Source organism: Phycodurus eques, chromosome 5 (assembly GCF_024500275.1).
Source record: "Phycodurus eques isolate BA_2022a chromosome 5, UOR_Pequ_1.1, whole genome shotgun sequence".
NCBI lineage: Eukaryota > Metazoa > Chordata > Actinopteri > Syngnathiformes > Syngnathidae > Phycodurus > Phycodurus eques.
Genome location: NC_084529.1, coordinates 16,413,863 through 16,429,641, shown reverse-complemented (window position 1 = coordinate 16,429,641; position 15,779 = coordinate 16,413,863). Strand labels below are relative to the sequence as shown.

The following is a 15,779-nucleotide window of genomic DNA, read 5'->3' as shown; positions in this document are numbered from 1 at the left end:
GGGCGATTTCCCAGATCGGGCCTGACATATTTTGTCGGGAACGACAAAACTTCTTTTAGTGTGACATAATCCATAACCAATGCTTTGGCCCCACGATACCCCTTAGGATGCCAAAATGAAAACTCTTGCATGTTTGATTTTTTGGGATATCTTATGTGTATTGTGACATATCAACGACAACTCTCCGACATTGCACATTGACGTGGACCAATAGGATTGCGTATTGTGACCGGCACAGCACCTCCTGTGTTTGCTGTTGTCAACATACTTGGTAGCCGTTGTCAATATGTTATGCACGCGCACAAACCAATGTTTACTGAAGTTTTAGAGTGTGATTTGACAGGATGCCGACATCTTTACATACAACTGCTAGTGCTAGCACTAGCTTGCTAGTCTACATAAAATATTGTTGCCTGCTTGTGAGCCGTATCGTATTAAAAGTATATAAGCATACCTCAAGCAATGCTTGAATGAACGTCCTCTCCAGAGTAACGGTGACGACCACCGCACGATTTTCCTCATTTCTGGTTCTGCCTTTCCGGCGCTGTTTGATTTGACAAGATAAAGCCCAGTGATCGTAAAAGACGAGATACGGTGGTATCAGAATCAGAATCAGAATCATCTTTATTTGCCAAGTATGTCCAAAAAACACACAAGGAATTTGTCTCCGGTAGTTGGAGCCGCTCTAGTACGACAACAGACAGTCAATTTACAGAACACTTTGGAGACAGAAAGACATTGACAAAAAAAAAACAGTCACTGAGCAGTAAAGGGTTGCTAGTTATCTGGTAATGCCGGTACATTTTTTTTTAACAATTGTGCAAAAAGATGCAGAGTCCTCTAGCACTTAGAGCAGTTTGAATGACTAATATTGCAATAGTCCGGTGCAATGACCATTGTGCAAAGGGCGCCGAGATTTCAAGGAGTGTATGCGGTTTAAAGTGACGAGTAGTGCGATCATCTGGGACAATGTTGGTTGTGCAAATGTTACAGATACTCCTCAATCAGGGTAGGAAAATTTGGACCGATTTGGACATAAAAAGTTGCATAAAATCCTTAATCCTTATCCGATTCTTACAGACTAGGGCTCATTTTATATGTGTATCACTCCACTATATTGATATATGGGTATTTAAAAAATGTTAACATATCTAACTGACGCACGTAATCATCATGTTCCTTATCAGCAACAAGTATGACCGGCTACAACACAAGTCCTCATAATTTAAAGCAATAATATCAATATCCACAAAACACTTGAGTGTTCAACTTACGAGATGTAACACAGAACCAGAAGCATTTTTCAAACTGAAAAAGCACCACAGTTTAAGTGCGCAACAAGAGCCGACACACACAAACCTACTTTGAGTTGTATGTGAACTCAATATAGCGTGAGGTGGCGTCTCTCAGTGCTGAAGCTTCTCATCGCCGTATACTTCCAATCAGATTGAAATGTTTTGAGTGAGGTCCTTTTCAAAAGCAAGCTGAATCACATGACATGGGCCTCGCGTCTGGGCAGCGACTGAGCCAATGCTCCAAGGAAAACGTTTTCATACATTGCCGACAAACGCAATCGGCATACAGCTTGCAGTGCCCATTTAAATGTGCAAAATATGGTCACTATGATCAGTTTTCCACCAGGCCGAGTGAGTTTTTCTTCACGGGGAACTACCTTATATTCCAATTCAACCACATCATCCATCCATCCACTGTCTGTACCGCTTTATCCTCACAAGGGTCGTGGGCATGCTGGAGCCCATCCCAGCTATCTTCGGGCGAGAGGTGGGGTAGACCCCGAACTGGTCGCCAGCCAATCGCAGGGCACATACAAACAAACAACCATTCGCGCACACATTCACACCTATGGGCAATTTAGAGTCTTCAATCAACCTACCACGCATGTTTTTGGGATGTGGGATGAAACCGGAGTGCCCGGAGAAAACCCACCCAGACATGGGGAGAAAATGCAAACTCCACACAAGCGGGGACAGGATTTGAACCCCGGTTCTCAGAAATATGTCAGATGTGCTAACCCGTCGTCCACCGTGTCGCCTCAACCACATCAGTCCCAGGTAATACAACTACAGGAGTTTTCAACCACTTGTGTATATCTAAAGTTAATAATTATCAGAATGATCAGATTCACTTAAAAAATTGTGTGTGACTGTTGTGACATGACGTATGTATACGTGCTTAGGCCCGCCGAGCAGTGCGCACCAGCAAAAGTCTCAAAAGTCCTGTGCAGTGTTTTCTAGACAAAATAACCCCCCCCCCCCCAAAAAAAAACATTTATATCATAGAGTTTTGCCAGGCGGGGTAGTGGTTAATTCTCAAAAATACAAAGTTTGGTTTCAAAGGTTGCAAGCCTCAGCTCACAATAAGTCTGATTAACTTGAAACTTCGTACACACATCCAACAGCAAAAAACAACAACAACAAAAATGAGCCACAGCCTGTCAAAAAAGCAGTGTTGTGGTATAGAATTTCAATACAGAAAGTTGCAGACTACAACATAGCTTGGCTTACTTTCACTGAAGTAGAAACTTCTTTCAAATTTGTTTCTCTGCAGAACCGAGATTTGTTGGTTCAGCGGTTATTCCTGACAACGACGACAAAGATGATGACAAAGTTTATTTCTTCTTCACCGAACGTGAGGTGGATGTAGAGGGGGTCCACAAGGCTGTCTACACCCGCATCGGACGAGTCTGTGCGGTAAGGATCTGATGTTGTATATTTTTTTGTGGACAAAATTCATCATGAAAACAAAAGTGTTGAGATTGTAGTTATCCATCATTTTGTTTCTCTCGCCTCTCAAGAATGATCAAGGAGGACAGAGAATGCTGGTGAATAGATGGAGCTCCTTTCTGAAAACTCGACTCATTTGCTCTGTGGCGGGACCCGATGGCATCGATACTCACTTCGATTTACTTGGTGAGGTTATGTGGTGCACGTCATTGTTTTGTAGTTCATACAGAGCCTATGCATGTTACAAAGTTGAGAGATTTGATTATAAATTTGATAAAACCTGTATTGCCTATTAGCCATTATGGTCATACTTAAGCACTACCTGAAATTATGTATTCTTTGATGTGATTTGACAGATATACTGTAGAGGCACCTGATCGAATCGAGATTATATTCGGATTAAATTTGGTTTGACATGACAGTTTCTAGCACAGAGCATATTAAAATTGAAAATGTTTTGACAGCGATATAGGCATTTGGACATTTTGAAAAGGGATTTGGTTTGTGTCTAATTTGAATTGTAGAATGAATTGACAGTTTATTCTCGTATTCTGTAGTTAAAAAAACAAACAAAAAAAAAACCAGTACATTGCGGCACGGTAGCCGACTGGTTAGAGCGTCAGCCTCACAGTTCTGAGGACCGGGGTTCAATCCCCGGGCCCGCCTGTGTGGAGTTTGCATGTTCTCCCTGTGCCTGTGTGGGTTTTCTCCAGGCACTCCGGTTTCCTCCCACATCCCAAAAACATGCATTAATTGGAGACTCTAAATTGCCCGTAGGTGTGACTGTGAGTGCGAATGGTTGTTTGTTTGTATGTGCCCTGCGATTGACTGGCAACCAGTTCAGGGTGTACCACGCCTCCTGCCCGATGATAGCTGGGATGGGCTCCAGCACCCCTGTGACCCTGGTGAGGAGAAGCGGCTCAGCAAATGGATGGATGGATGGATGCTGAGTACATATAAAACATATTTTTTTAAATGTAAAATTTTAATTAAAAAAATATACATTCTGGACCAGATCCAGGATAAAACTGTTCAACTCAAAAGATAGGCGTCTGAACATGGAAAGCTTTTTTTTTTTTTGTAAATTCTAACTGGAAATTGCTGCCAAATGCTGAATCAGCATCTGATGTAGATTAAATTTAACAGATCAAATCATGTGAGATTAAAAAAGATTCAGACATGTTACTGTCTATACGACAGTTCACATCTAATTTATATTGATGTCAAATTCACAATGTGGATTCAAATTGAGACATTAGAGCTTCTGGTCTTACATTCACATTTTTGGAACAATGCAATATCAACTGTCTACAAAAGCAAATAAATGGAAAACCTGACAGGGTTATGCTAATGAAAACGTTCTCTCCTTGGCAGAGCTTCCACAATGAATTATACATTCTGTTTTTCAGAGGATGTGTACGTGCTCAAGAACAAGGATGGGAAAAACCCAGAAATCTTTGGCCTCTTTAGCACAACAAGGTGAGGAAGATGACGCTTCTGTTTCATTACACAAAGACAAACCGATCACTAATCAAAGTCTCCTTTTGCAGTGCGGTGTTTAAAGGCTATGCAGTCTGTGTCTATCACATGGACGACATCCGAGCAGCGTTTAACGGTCCCTTTGCCTTCCGGGAAAGACCTGAGCATCACTGGACACCTTCTGAGGACAGAGTCCCCTACCCACGGCCTGGCTCTGTAAGTCTTGATTACGTCTATAAAATTAGTTGGGTGTCCAGCTTACCCACCAAAGAGGATGGATGGAGAGACTTTTTAACAGACCATTTCACCCTGACGTAACAGAGAAAATAGTTTTTCAACCACACACTGATCTGTTTGATGCAGTGACAGAGTCTGAATCTACAGGCTCATGTTCTTCTGTTGTTAGTGACACGTCGATCTGAGTGTCATACCACAACATGCATTTTATAGCTGCATACTGTATTAGCTGGCCTACAGGAAGCATGAATAAAAGCGGTCCCAGGATTGACCCCTGAGGAACTCCACAAGTCATATCCATTTGGGTCTAAAACACAATTAGTAGTAATCCCCACACCAAGTTTCTCCATCCAGGACATGGCAGCTTGTCTGTGCGAAATGCAAACTCCACACATGAAGGTCGGACCCGAGAATCGAACAGGACACTCTGAGGCAGACATGCTAACCACAAGGTCACCATCCTGCTCTGTAAAGATACACTAATTGATAAGTGTAATTTGGTGACTTGGTGATGTTCTGCCTCCTAGAGAGAAAATACAATCCATGCTAATGCTGTCTTTACAAGAGCTCGCATGTGTTTTGCAGTTTTCACTCCCTTTTTTAGACTCAAAAGATAGCCACCCCTTTAACGCCACCTATAGTCGCCATAGTAATGAAAGCCACTCAACTGAGACGGGTCCGGCCACTCAAAACAGGTCGGCTCCACAACTGGAATCCTCGGGTGTGTTGACATCCGGCTGGAAGGACCAATTTAATGTTGGATTTATCTTGCCCAACATTATAAAAAATAGACACAAAAGGAATGAAGACGCTGGTTTCTTTTTCTCATGAGGAGGGCGCATGGGAGATTGTTCAGATTACAGCCTCTCAACACGCTCTAAACAATCTCTCCCGTCGCTCCTGCATTTATTTGAAAATAGGGAGGTTTCTAAGTTTACAAGACATAACGTACTAAGCTACAAGACACAACACACTAAGGGTAGGGTTTCAAGGTGAAAACATGGGACCAACACCTGCCACGTCCCGGCCACGTCCTTCTCTCTGATGATTCCTGCTGAGTCATCTTCTTGAAGGCGAGACATCTTTCTTTCTAAAAATTGTCCATAACACTAATGCAAGCTAAGCAAATAAATGATAACTTCTACAATATATCTAACATGATGCAAGGCTAAAAAAAAGAGGGTCAAAGGTGGTGTACTATAATTCTTTATTTTGGTAAAAGCAACTCACAGATATGTTGTTAAGACACCTGGGAACTGTTTTAAATTGTGGAAGAAAAAGGGCTAATATGGCTCATAGGCTTATTGGCTTGATTCCAAAATCTCCACTATTATACATTCATGGCACACTGTGTTTCTCTTTGACTGATGTTTTTTTGGGTGAAACATCACTGCGAGCATGTAAAACACCATGCTGAATGTTCATACTGTTTTTAGCTACATCCTGCAGGTCATGTCGCTCCAGGGGCAGGCGCAGTCAGACCACAGAATGTCATCTTTTTGTTATCTAAACTGCAAAACCGTGCCAATGCAATTAATTACTTTCTATGCTCCCACCGCTCTAAATCTGTCATCTCGTTGGCAGTGTGCTAGCAAAGTCAACAGTGGAGGCTTTTCCAGCTCTAAGGAGTTTCCCGATGAGGTTCTGCGCTTTGTGCGCTCACACCCCGTGATGTATCGTCCGGTTCTTCCGCAACATCACAGGCCAGTCTTCCTGCAGACAGAGACTAGCAGGAAGAAGTTGACCCAGATTGCGGTGGACAGGGTCCAAGCCCAGGATGGACACTACCATGTTCTTTACTTTGGGACAGGTACAGGTTATTGTCTACATAAACACACATTAATGAACAACTCAAAGATACCTGGTTGGATACTCTGGTCACAATTTATAGCTATCCTAGTAAAAGACAGATTTGGATACAGCTCTTGTATTGGATATGATTATCAATGTATTTAAGTGTGAGTTCAAATTTGCTTGATTCATATGATCGACGTGCATCTGCATTTTATGATATCCTACGATACAGTACGATACGCTATGGTATCATACAATTTAATATGATATGTTAATAACAGGATTTGGTACAAAAAGATAGTGATACAGTGTGGTATAATGATACGATTTAGTATGAAAGTACTAGACTATAGAATTTAGTATGGTATCATTCGAAACAGTACTTAACAGTAGGATTGGGTATGATATGGTTTTTAATACGGTATGATAGAAACTAACTGAACAATCCACCATTGCTGTTTCTTCCCTTCAGATGACGCACTGGTGCTCAAAGTTATCACAATCGACAACAAAGACACCAACACAATAGAAGAGGTGCTGCTGGAGGAGCTGCAAGTGTTTGAGGTGTGAACAGTGTAGTGTGTTGTAATCTGGATCAAACCCAGATTAAATTTAGTTTTTACCATAAAGTTTGTTGGGTCAAACAAAGTTTACTTTAACTTTTAAAATCAAGTGGTATATGCTCCTGAAATTGGAAAAAGATCCATATTAAATTTGGCATGACATTACATCTTCAAATCGTACATCAAATCAAATAATGACATTGCATCATTACGCTGCTTGCCTTTGCTTTTATTTTTCAAAATTTCAGGTTTAATTCAATCCAATTTAATTATAGACCAATCATTCACACTCACGTTTAGATAGATGGTCACTGAACAGGAATCAATCCAGTATAACATCTTTTGCACTTGCATGCAAAGAGCAGAACTTGTTCAAATCGGATTAGATTTGCCAGCGACATAAGCACCTGAACAAATTTCTTTGTATTGTTTTCCTGCATGTTAAATATAGATTGCTACCAAATTCATAATCTGGACCCAATGGCAAATAAACTTTTTTTTTTTAAATTAGATCTTGTGAGCCTGTATACACAGAGCAAACTTTCTTCAAACCAAACAATATATGCGTAAAAAAGATTGATATTGCTTCCAAATTCACATCAGCATCAGATCTAGATACAATTTGGCATGACCTTTTTGGTTCAAATCTTGCACAAGATAAAATAAACTTGCCTTTGTTTTGATTTTTTCCCCACAATTTCATGGAATTAAATTAATTTAAACAACCATTGACACCTACAGTCGCTGAACATAAAATTAGTTGCTATGTACTACTACACTACCAGTAATCTGAATAAAACTAAAGTGCTGAGTTTAGTTGATGTTCCATTACGTAAAAACAAATAGGCCTATTGTTACATTTTATATAGTACATCTCTGTAATAACAATGTATTAACACAAATATCTGTCTTTTTTTCCTCCCAGGTTCCAGCTCCAATAAAAGACATTATTATATCACCTAAACGGGTAAGACTAAATATCTATGTGCATTTTGTGCAATTGCAATACACCCAATATGTACCCTCTTCATATCGGCTGTATTAAAATTCATCCTTCCTGCAATTCTGCTTTGTAACCACAAGATGATAACATTGCATCACTTAGCATGGCTGTGTTATGCCATCAATCCTGGCTGGGCTTGGACTTGTTGAGCGTATTGAAGACCCATCCTGTCCGTTTTTTTTGCGGGTCCCCAGCAACAGCTGTACGTGAGCTCGGACGCAGGCGTGGCCCAGGTCAAATTGCACCAGTGCGCCCTCTACGGATCCGAATGTGCCGACTGTTGCCTGGCTCGAGACCCCTACTGCGCTTGGGATGGCCTCACCTGTTCCAGCTACTACCCAGCTGGAGTCTACACCAAGAGGTAAACTTGAGGCAGAGGTGGCAAAGGTACTCACATGCTGTACAGATACTGTACCTCTGTAAATAAATAAATAAAACATAATAAATAAATAAATAATAATTAAAACAACTCTAATATACTGATTAATCTCCTTTGCTTAAATAAAAACAAAACCAAACAAACAAAAAAAAAACATTACTCTGAAATGACACATTGTGAACTGATTAGCCAAAATTGCAAAATTAGCTAATAATTAACAACTTATAAAATACACTGTACCTGTATGTGTCTTTTTTTTTTTTTTTTTTTTACATGAGAGACTTTTTGGTGGACGACTGGTTAGCACATCTGCCTCACAGTTCTGAGGACCAGGGTTCAAATCCCGGCGCCACCTGTGTGGAGTTTGCATGTTCTCTCCGTGCCTGCGTGGGTTTTCTCCAGGTATTCCGGTTTCCTCCCAGATCCCAAAAACATGCATGGTAGGTTAATTGGCGACTCTAAATTGCCCGTAGGTGTGAATGTGTGTCGAATGGTTGTTTGTTTTGTTGTGCCCTGCGATTGGCTGGCGACCAGTACAGGGTGTACCCCGCCTCTCGCCCAGAGATAGCTGGGATAGGCTCCAGCACGCCCGCGACCCTAGTGAAGAAAAGCGGTACAGAAAATGGATGGATGGATGGACTTTTTGAATGCCAGAAGCTGATGATTTTTAGGCTGGCATAAGACACAAAATACAGTATTTATAACAAGTCACAAGCCTATTTTGACAAAGTAAGGAGTAGTACAGATGAATATTGTTTTTCAAATATAAAGAATAAAAGTAAAACGTTGTCAGAAAAATAAACACTCCAGTACAGCTACTTGTAAAATCTGCTCAACTAGAGTAACAAAGTATTTTTACTTCGTTACTTCCCACCTCCTGCGCAGGGCCTTTTTTTTTTCATCCAGAAATGCTTCTGTTGCACATTCAACCCACCCTCGCCTCCTTTTTAAAATTTTTTAATTGTTTTCGCTCGCCTCTATACTCAGCAGACGATTCAGGCGACAGGATATTCGCCATGGCAACGCCGTCCAGCTGTGCAACGGCCTGCAAATTGACGGTGAGTGGAAAAGAGCAGACTCCAGCTGCATTGTATGTCAAAGAAATGGTGTATAAATATGTACAATGGTGCTTATAGATGGTCAACAAGCCCGTGTTTTATCCTGTTCGTCCATCCAGATGAGCAATGGCACAAATCCGAGGAGAAGACGGTGTTGGGTGTGGAGGGCAACAGCACGTTGCTCAACTGCGTCCCTCGATCACTTCACGCCAAGGTGCTCTGGTTCCTACAAAATGGAGACAACAAAAGAGAGGCGAGTGTCATACAGCAAAGAGCTCCCAAAAAATATTTTACTGGAGTAAATGCTACTATGGACGATCGTCACCTCAACGTCACATGTACAGTATTTCCGGGTGGAAGAGGCTTGAGCCATCTCAAATGGCAGCACTTGTAAACAAAGCCTTACATGTCATTTGACCAAGCCAGAGGGATTGAGAAACTGGGAAATGGCTTGAATAACGATTTTAGCCTTCTCTATCACTGTAGTTTGAATGTGTGACATGTCAGTCAAAAAACATGGTAGGTAAATTGCTGTAATAATTGCTGTTATTTTACAGGTTAATTCAAAAATAGATGTGGTGGAAAGTCATACATAATGTACGTAGTTGACATCATCATTGACTTTTCTGTTGCTCAGATTAATGGTACAGTGGAGCTCTTTTGACATTGAAACAGATAGATAGCGTCCTTTATAGCTGAGGTTAGCTAGCAGGCTAGCTATTAGGTTTTGCTAAATTACTCAACTAAACCAAACCATTTTATACATAGGGATCTATTTTCGTGGACTGGGCAACTGTGGCGGAGTGCAAAAACTGCCGTATCTCAATTTTCGTGCAAGTGCAATGCTCGCTGCGCATTTCCCAATTTGGCAGACTGGTCTGGTGTGTCCTTTGAAATGCCGACCGGCGCATTATGATAGGAATGCAGGTTTGTGCGGAGGATTTGGTGGCAAAAAGTAGTGGACCCAAGTGCGGGGAAATACGGAGGCAAGGCGCCAGTGCAGGTGTCTCAAAAACATATTTATTAAAAAAAAAAAAAAAAGAAAGAAAGAAAAAAGGCACGTGGAATAGTCCAAAAGATTGGGCCTACTCACCAACAGTTTATACTGGATTGGAAAAAAAAACGATGACTTTTGGGAAACACCAAACAGGACAGGTTTTTGCTGTGTTTCGTTAAGTTACAGCGGGGTAATGTTTTTTATTTGTTTTAAATCTAGTTCAGTTCAATTCTCGTTCATCTGTGAATTACAGTTTAGTTTGTATTTCACTTTTAATTCCAATACATTCATTTTATCGGAAAACATTTAAGTGCAGTGTTAATATTAAAACTATGAATAATGTCACAGTGGATGACATTAATTATACTTTTTTTGGAATAAAACCACTGCCTCGTTTTTGATTAACACTATGACCTAATGTGCAACTATATTTTAATGTTGGTCATTATGGTGGTACTTGGAGAGCTAAGTATTTTTTAGGTGGTAATTGGTCTAAAAGGTTTGAGAACCACCATGGTATATTACAATATACAACACTACACTATAATGCGCTATACCTTACTTAATCCACTTTTTGCTGTTGGAAAACACTCAAGTCCAAGTTCATCTTATACTTCATGATAGTGCTTTAGTACTTTTGTACGACTATCTTCTAAATTCTTGGGAAAACACAAAACAATGCATCAGGATCCAAAAGAATGCAAACTTAAAATCCTCAGTATTCTTGTCAGCACTATAGAGCTATTGAGCCGTGTATTGTGGAATAGTATTTTATAATTGAGGTGATTGGAAATGAAATGAGCATGAAATGCTGCATCTCAAAATAAACTATGTTGTTGTTTTAAATGTGATTTTGAATGTCCTGTTATTTCAGTAATGTCGGAACGCAGTCTATGGAAGAAAATTAAGTTTTCTGCATCACTGAACCACTGGAAATCATTACAGTATACTGTGCTTTATGCCATAATAACTGAGACTCCTACGGTTGTTTGCGTAGGGTGGCAATCACTTTGGAAACATTGGGTCTAAACCAGTGGTTCTCAAACTGGAGTCCGGGTACCTCTGGGTGTCTGCAAGGGGTAACTTAAGGGTCCGCAAAATACCGTAATTTGTCATGTATAATTCCCCGCCCCCCCCAAAAAAACAACTGTGAAAAGTCAATAGTGCGCATTATAAATAGGCATAGGTGAAAATGGGGAAACAATCTTTCACATTTTATAAATGTATGCCGCCATCTAGAGGTTATGAAAAAGCTGTACACTTTAATTCCAATCTACCACCGCTACCCAGAGGATATGAAAAAGGTGTAGCCTACACTTTCATTCCAATATGACAGGTTATGACTGCATATATGTACCGTTGGGCTCATAAGTTTACATACCCTGGCAGAATTTGTGAAATGTTTTTTTTAAGTATGACTGATGACTGAACAACAACCCTTATTAATTTCTTTATGGTTATGTTTTGTTGAATGATAATGGTTTTCTGAAATGCTTGACAGTTTAATTTGAATCTCATTAAAATAAACTTAAATGTGTTTCGCCAGGCCCTTCATGTTTTTTTTTTTTTAAGAATTGTACCCATCTTACAAATTCTGTCTGGGTAATCAAACATATGAGCACAACTGTGTGTTTTCTTATTTACTAAATAAAAGTAGGGCTGTGAATTTCAAAATAAGAGCAAGTAAATAAAAAGGAAGTGTTCAAATAAAGGGCATAACCTCAGAATAAATATTTGAAGAAAACTAACAAAATACAGATAATGCTTTATGTTTTGATCATATGGGTAGAAGCAAAATCATGTACTGCAAAAATGCATAATACATAGGGAGAAGGGTTTTCCAGAATTTTGAGGTCACCTTTCGGGGTGCGTATTATACATCGGTGCCCATTATACACGAGAAATTACGGTAATTTTCCATAACTTATTAGAAATCATGAATAGAAGAAGAACAACCAAGAAGTTTGGCAGATAGAATTAGTGAACAATTCTTCAGAAAAGAGGCTGCAAGTTGTTTAATACCAATAACAATTGGACGGTTTCTTCCCACGACTGGTAATTGGAGTAATTTCTATTCTATTTTTCCCTGGACCCAAAAATTATGAGACGTTTAAAATTATGTTTTCCCCCTCTACGCAGGTTCACGAGGACGAGCGTGTGATCCAGACCTCGCATGGGCTTCTCCTTTTGAGCGTCACAACCTCCGACGCCGGCGTGTACGTGTGCCAGACGGTGGAACACGGCTACGTTCACACACTTCTGCACGTCACTCTGCGCGTGCTCAGCGGGGAGACGTTGCAGTCCGCCATCGGGCCTAACGACGGGCAGGGAGACAAAAGCGGAGCCCCGTGTCGCTACCACGCCAACCCCCCGGCGGGCCCCAGTTTCAGCCCCAAGACTCTGGTGCCGGCCTCCCTGCCGGGCCCCCATTCTCGGCAGTGGTACAAGGAGTTCCTCCAGCTGCTTGACTACAAGGACGCCCAGAGAGTTGAGGAATACTGTGAGAGGGTATGGTGGCCTGATAAGAAGCGCAAAAAGAGCAAAAAGAAATTTGCCTTCTCGAGTGGCGAGAAGAAAGGTAAAGCCAGGAGAGCTGAGGGTAGCCATCGAGCCCCCAGGCACACACTCGACACCTGAGAACACACACATCCACACTCACACATAACCATTCGCTAGAGAATATAGTAGGATTTTGTACCCCCCCCCCCAAAAGCACTGTAAATAATACAGATAATTACTTTCTGAAGCCTATTCCGTTCAGGGCCATGAGTAAGGAGGCTATCCCATGAGGTTGGGCACACGCTTGATTGGTTGCCAGCCAGTCACAGGGCACACAGAGACAAATTCACACAGACATGCACACCTGTGAACGTTTTAGTCTTCACAGAACCAAACATGGCTATTTTTCAAATGTGGGAGGAAACTGAAGTACCCGGAGAAAGATTTGAACATGGGACTTCTCACCTGTGAGGCAGGCGTGCTAACCACTATACCGCCGTGCTGCAGTCTTTCGTCTTAAATAAATCGTAGCACAGTTCTGAACTCCTATTTCAATGCCATTTTACGCAAAGGAGTGGCGCCATAGCGTGGATGTCGCGCAATTTAGCTTAGCATAGCTGATGTCACCCATGCAACCATTTTCTATAGCGCTCATTAGGGTTACCTGAGCCTATCTCAGCTGACTTTTGGATGAGTGGTCAGAAAAACCCTGGATTGGTTGCCAGCCAATCGCAGGGCACAAATTCACCTTTCCATTTCCACCAATGGACAATTTAAAGTCTGAACCTAACATGCATGTTTTTAGAATGCAGGGAGGGGGAAAAAAACATAGTACCCCAGGCAAGCAAACTCCACATAGAAAGATCTGAGAATCAAACCCAGAACATTTTGACTGTGAGGCCCAACGTGCTACCACTTCTAAACAAACTGATTTGAAGTTAGACCATTTTAATGACAAAATTCCACCATGTTTGCAGCAAGGGACAGGTCTTGTTCCAATGCTTCACTTTTTGTACTCTTCCTACTAAATTCCAGTGGTAGCTGTTACATTTTAGACAGTTTGATGATGCTGTTTTCAGACTGACGTAAAAAAATAAAATAAACAAAAAATGCAGCGCTTGCCTTTTTGTGCGCAGTCAAGCGATGATCTGTCACCGACGGGCTGTCGGTCAATTGTGTGAAAAACGAGGGGCTCCCTTCTCCGAGGCAACAGGGCGGCGAGTAATTAGGTGACAAGGACATTGATCCGCCGAGACAAGACACACTGTAAATACGAGCTCCCGTGGACTGACCCCATCAAGCCAGCCCCGCCGTCAACCCCGATGCACTCTGCCGTCTCGTTACAACTGTACTAGTGCTGTGAATGCATTGCATGTGTAGTTTACTGTATCTGTCATGACAGAAACTTTTTTTTAATAAAAAATCAGCTCTGAAAAAAAAAATAAGGGACCAAAATAACACTGGACATTTTCTTGGTGGTATTTTGACCAGTTTGCATTTTTTTTGTGTGCAAATAATTGCTCTAAATAAGCAATATTTGTATTTGGAATTTGAAAATTTTTCAAATCCTACTCAAACATATACAGTGGATAACAAAAGTTTTTGTGAGCAAGATAAATCATTTCAAAACTATATACACCATTATTGTGACACTTTAACCTGGACAACCCAATTGAACAAGAAAAAAAACATCTTTTTGACAAGGTGAGTGAAAGAAAAAACTGCGACAATGTAGTTGCATAAATGCGCACACCTATAACTTCAGATGTGGCTGTGTCCAGAATTAAGTAAGTGGGAGTCATCACACGCCTGCCACCATTGAAAATGTCTCTGAATAACTCCAAATAAAGTTCAGGTGTTCTAGTAGGCTTTTCCTGAGGCCTGAAGGTTTTGCGCTAACACTGTGCCATTTTTACTGCAACAAAATCTCCCAAACACGTGGGAAAATGTCTTACTGTCCGAATAAACCCAAGTTGAACTTGTTGGCCATAATTCCAAAAGGTATGTTTGGCACAAACACAATACTGCTGTTCACCAAGAGAACACCACACCTACAGTGAAAGATGGTGGTGACAGCGCTGTTTTTATTCAGCTGGAACTGGGGCCTTAGTCATGGTGCAGGAAATTATGAACACTTCCAAATAGCAGTCAGTGTTAGTATATAACCGTCAGATAGAAAGCAAAAAAATGTCAGGAAAAAGGGTACTAGAACAGCTGAGCATTGTGACTCCCGTTTAACATGTTTAAATGTGGCTGGTTATCTTTTTAACACAGCCATATCACGAGTTATAAGAGGGTGTGCACACTTGCGGAACCTCATTACCTCATTTTTTTGTTTTTACTCCACCTCATAAAGATTATTTTTTTGTTAATCAAGTGAGATGTACAGGTTATAGGTCACATTAATGGTGGAAAAAGTTTTGAAATCTCTGTTTTTTTTTTAATATCAAAAACCTGGCATTTGAGCAAAGGTGTGTAGAATTTTTATATCCACTGTACCTATAAATTACAATATCAGAGAAACTGATAATTTGACAGCGGTCTCTATTTTTTTTTCTAGAGTTACAAGTAAAGGCCTTGTAATATTGTTATGATTAATATTATTATGCTGATGTATGATGATAACTTATTCTCTTGGTTCTGGCTTATGTAGTTTTTAGACGTACATAAACTGGAAAAATGCAATGCTATTGTTATTTGTGTTTGTGTTATGTTTCAATGATAATGTACAGCAGGATGATACGAAACCACTATGATAAATACCATAAATGTTTTTTTTTTTTTTTGTATTCTAATCATGATCGCAGTGAAAATAAAATACGATTTAAGCACTTGTAGACACTGACTAAATGTTAATTGTTAGATTAGTGAATTATTAGGGGGAAAATCTTCTTAATACGAACTTTACTGTCCAAGCAAAAGTCAGAAGACAGTATATAGTATCCCTCCCGTCTTTGTCGCGGCATCATGTGTCCCGTCTGCTTGGTATCTGCTTGCACACAAACAGGAGATCAATGTACTCGTAC

At 40.6% G+C, this 15,779-nt stretch overlaps 1 protein-coding gene across 2 annotated transcripts in view; it reads left to right on the top strand.

The window, feature by feature from the left end:
- sema3e (sema domain, immunoglobulin domain (Ig), short basic domain, secreted, (semaphorin) 3E) overlaps nucleotides 1–15,508 on the top strand; it is a 36,488-nt gene extending 20,980 nt beyond the window's left edge. The window contains exons 7-17 of one of the 2 annotated variants that reach the window (XM_061677773.1): nucleotides 2,569–2,711; nucleotides 2,816–2,930; nucleotides 4,154–4,223; nucleotides 4,295–4,439; nucleotides 6,045–6,270; nucleotides 6,727–6,818; nucleotides 7,743–7,784; nucleotides 8,015–8,181; nucleotides 9,190–9,257; nucleotides 9,377–9,510; nucleotides 12,394–15,508. In XM_061677773.1, the coding sequence (XP_061533757.1) occupies nucleotides 2,569–2,711; nucleotides 2,816–2,930; nucleotides 4,154–4,223; nucleotides 4,295–4,439; nucleotides 6,045–6,270; nucleotides 6,727–6,818; nucleotides 7,743–7,784; nucleotides 8,015–8,181; nucleotides 9,190–9,257; nucleotides 9,377–9,510; nucleotides 12,394–12,891 (1,700 nt within the window). In that variant the 3' untranslated portion in view covers nucleotides 12,892–15,508. Of the gene's footprint in view, nucleotides 1–2,568; nucleotides 2,712–2,815; nucleotides 2,931–4,153; nucleotides 4,224–4,294; nucleotides 4,440–6,044; nucleotides 6,271–6,726; nucleotides 6,819–7,742; nucleotides 7,785–8,014; nucleotides 8,182–9,186; nucleotides 9,258–9,376; nucleotides 9,511–12,393 lie in introns of both variants that reach the window. The other variant, XM_061677771.1, reaches the window with a different exon arrangement.
- Nucleotides 15,509–15,779: the final 271 nt, after the last annotated feature.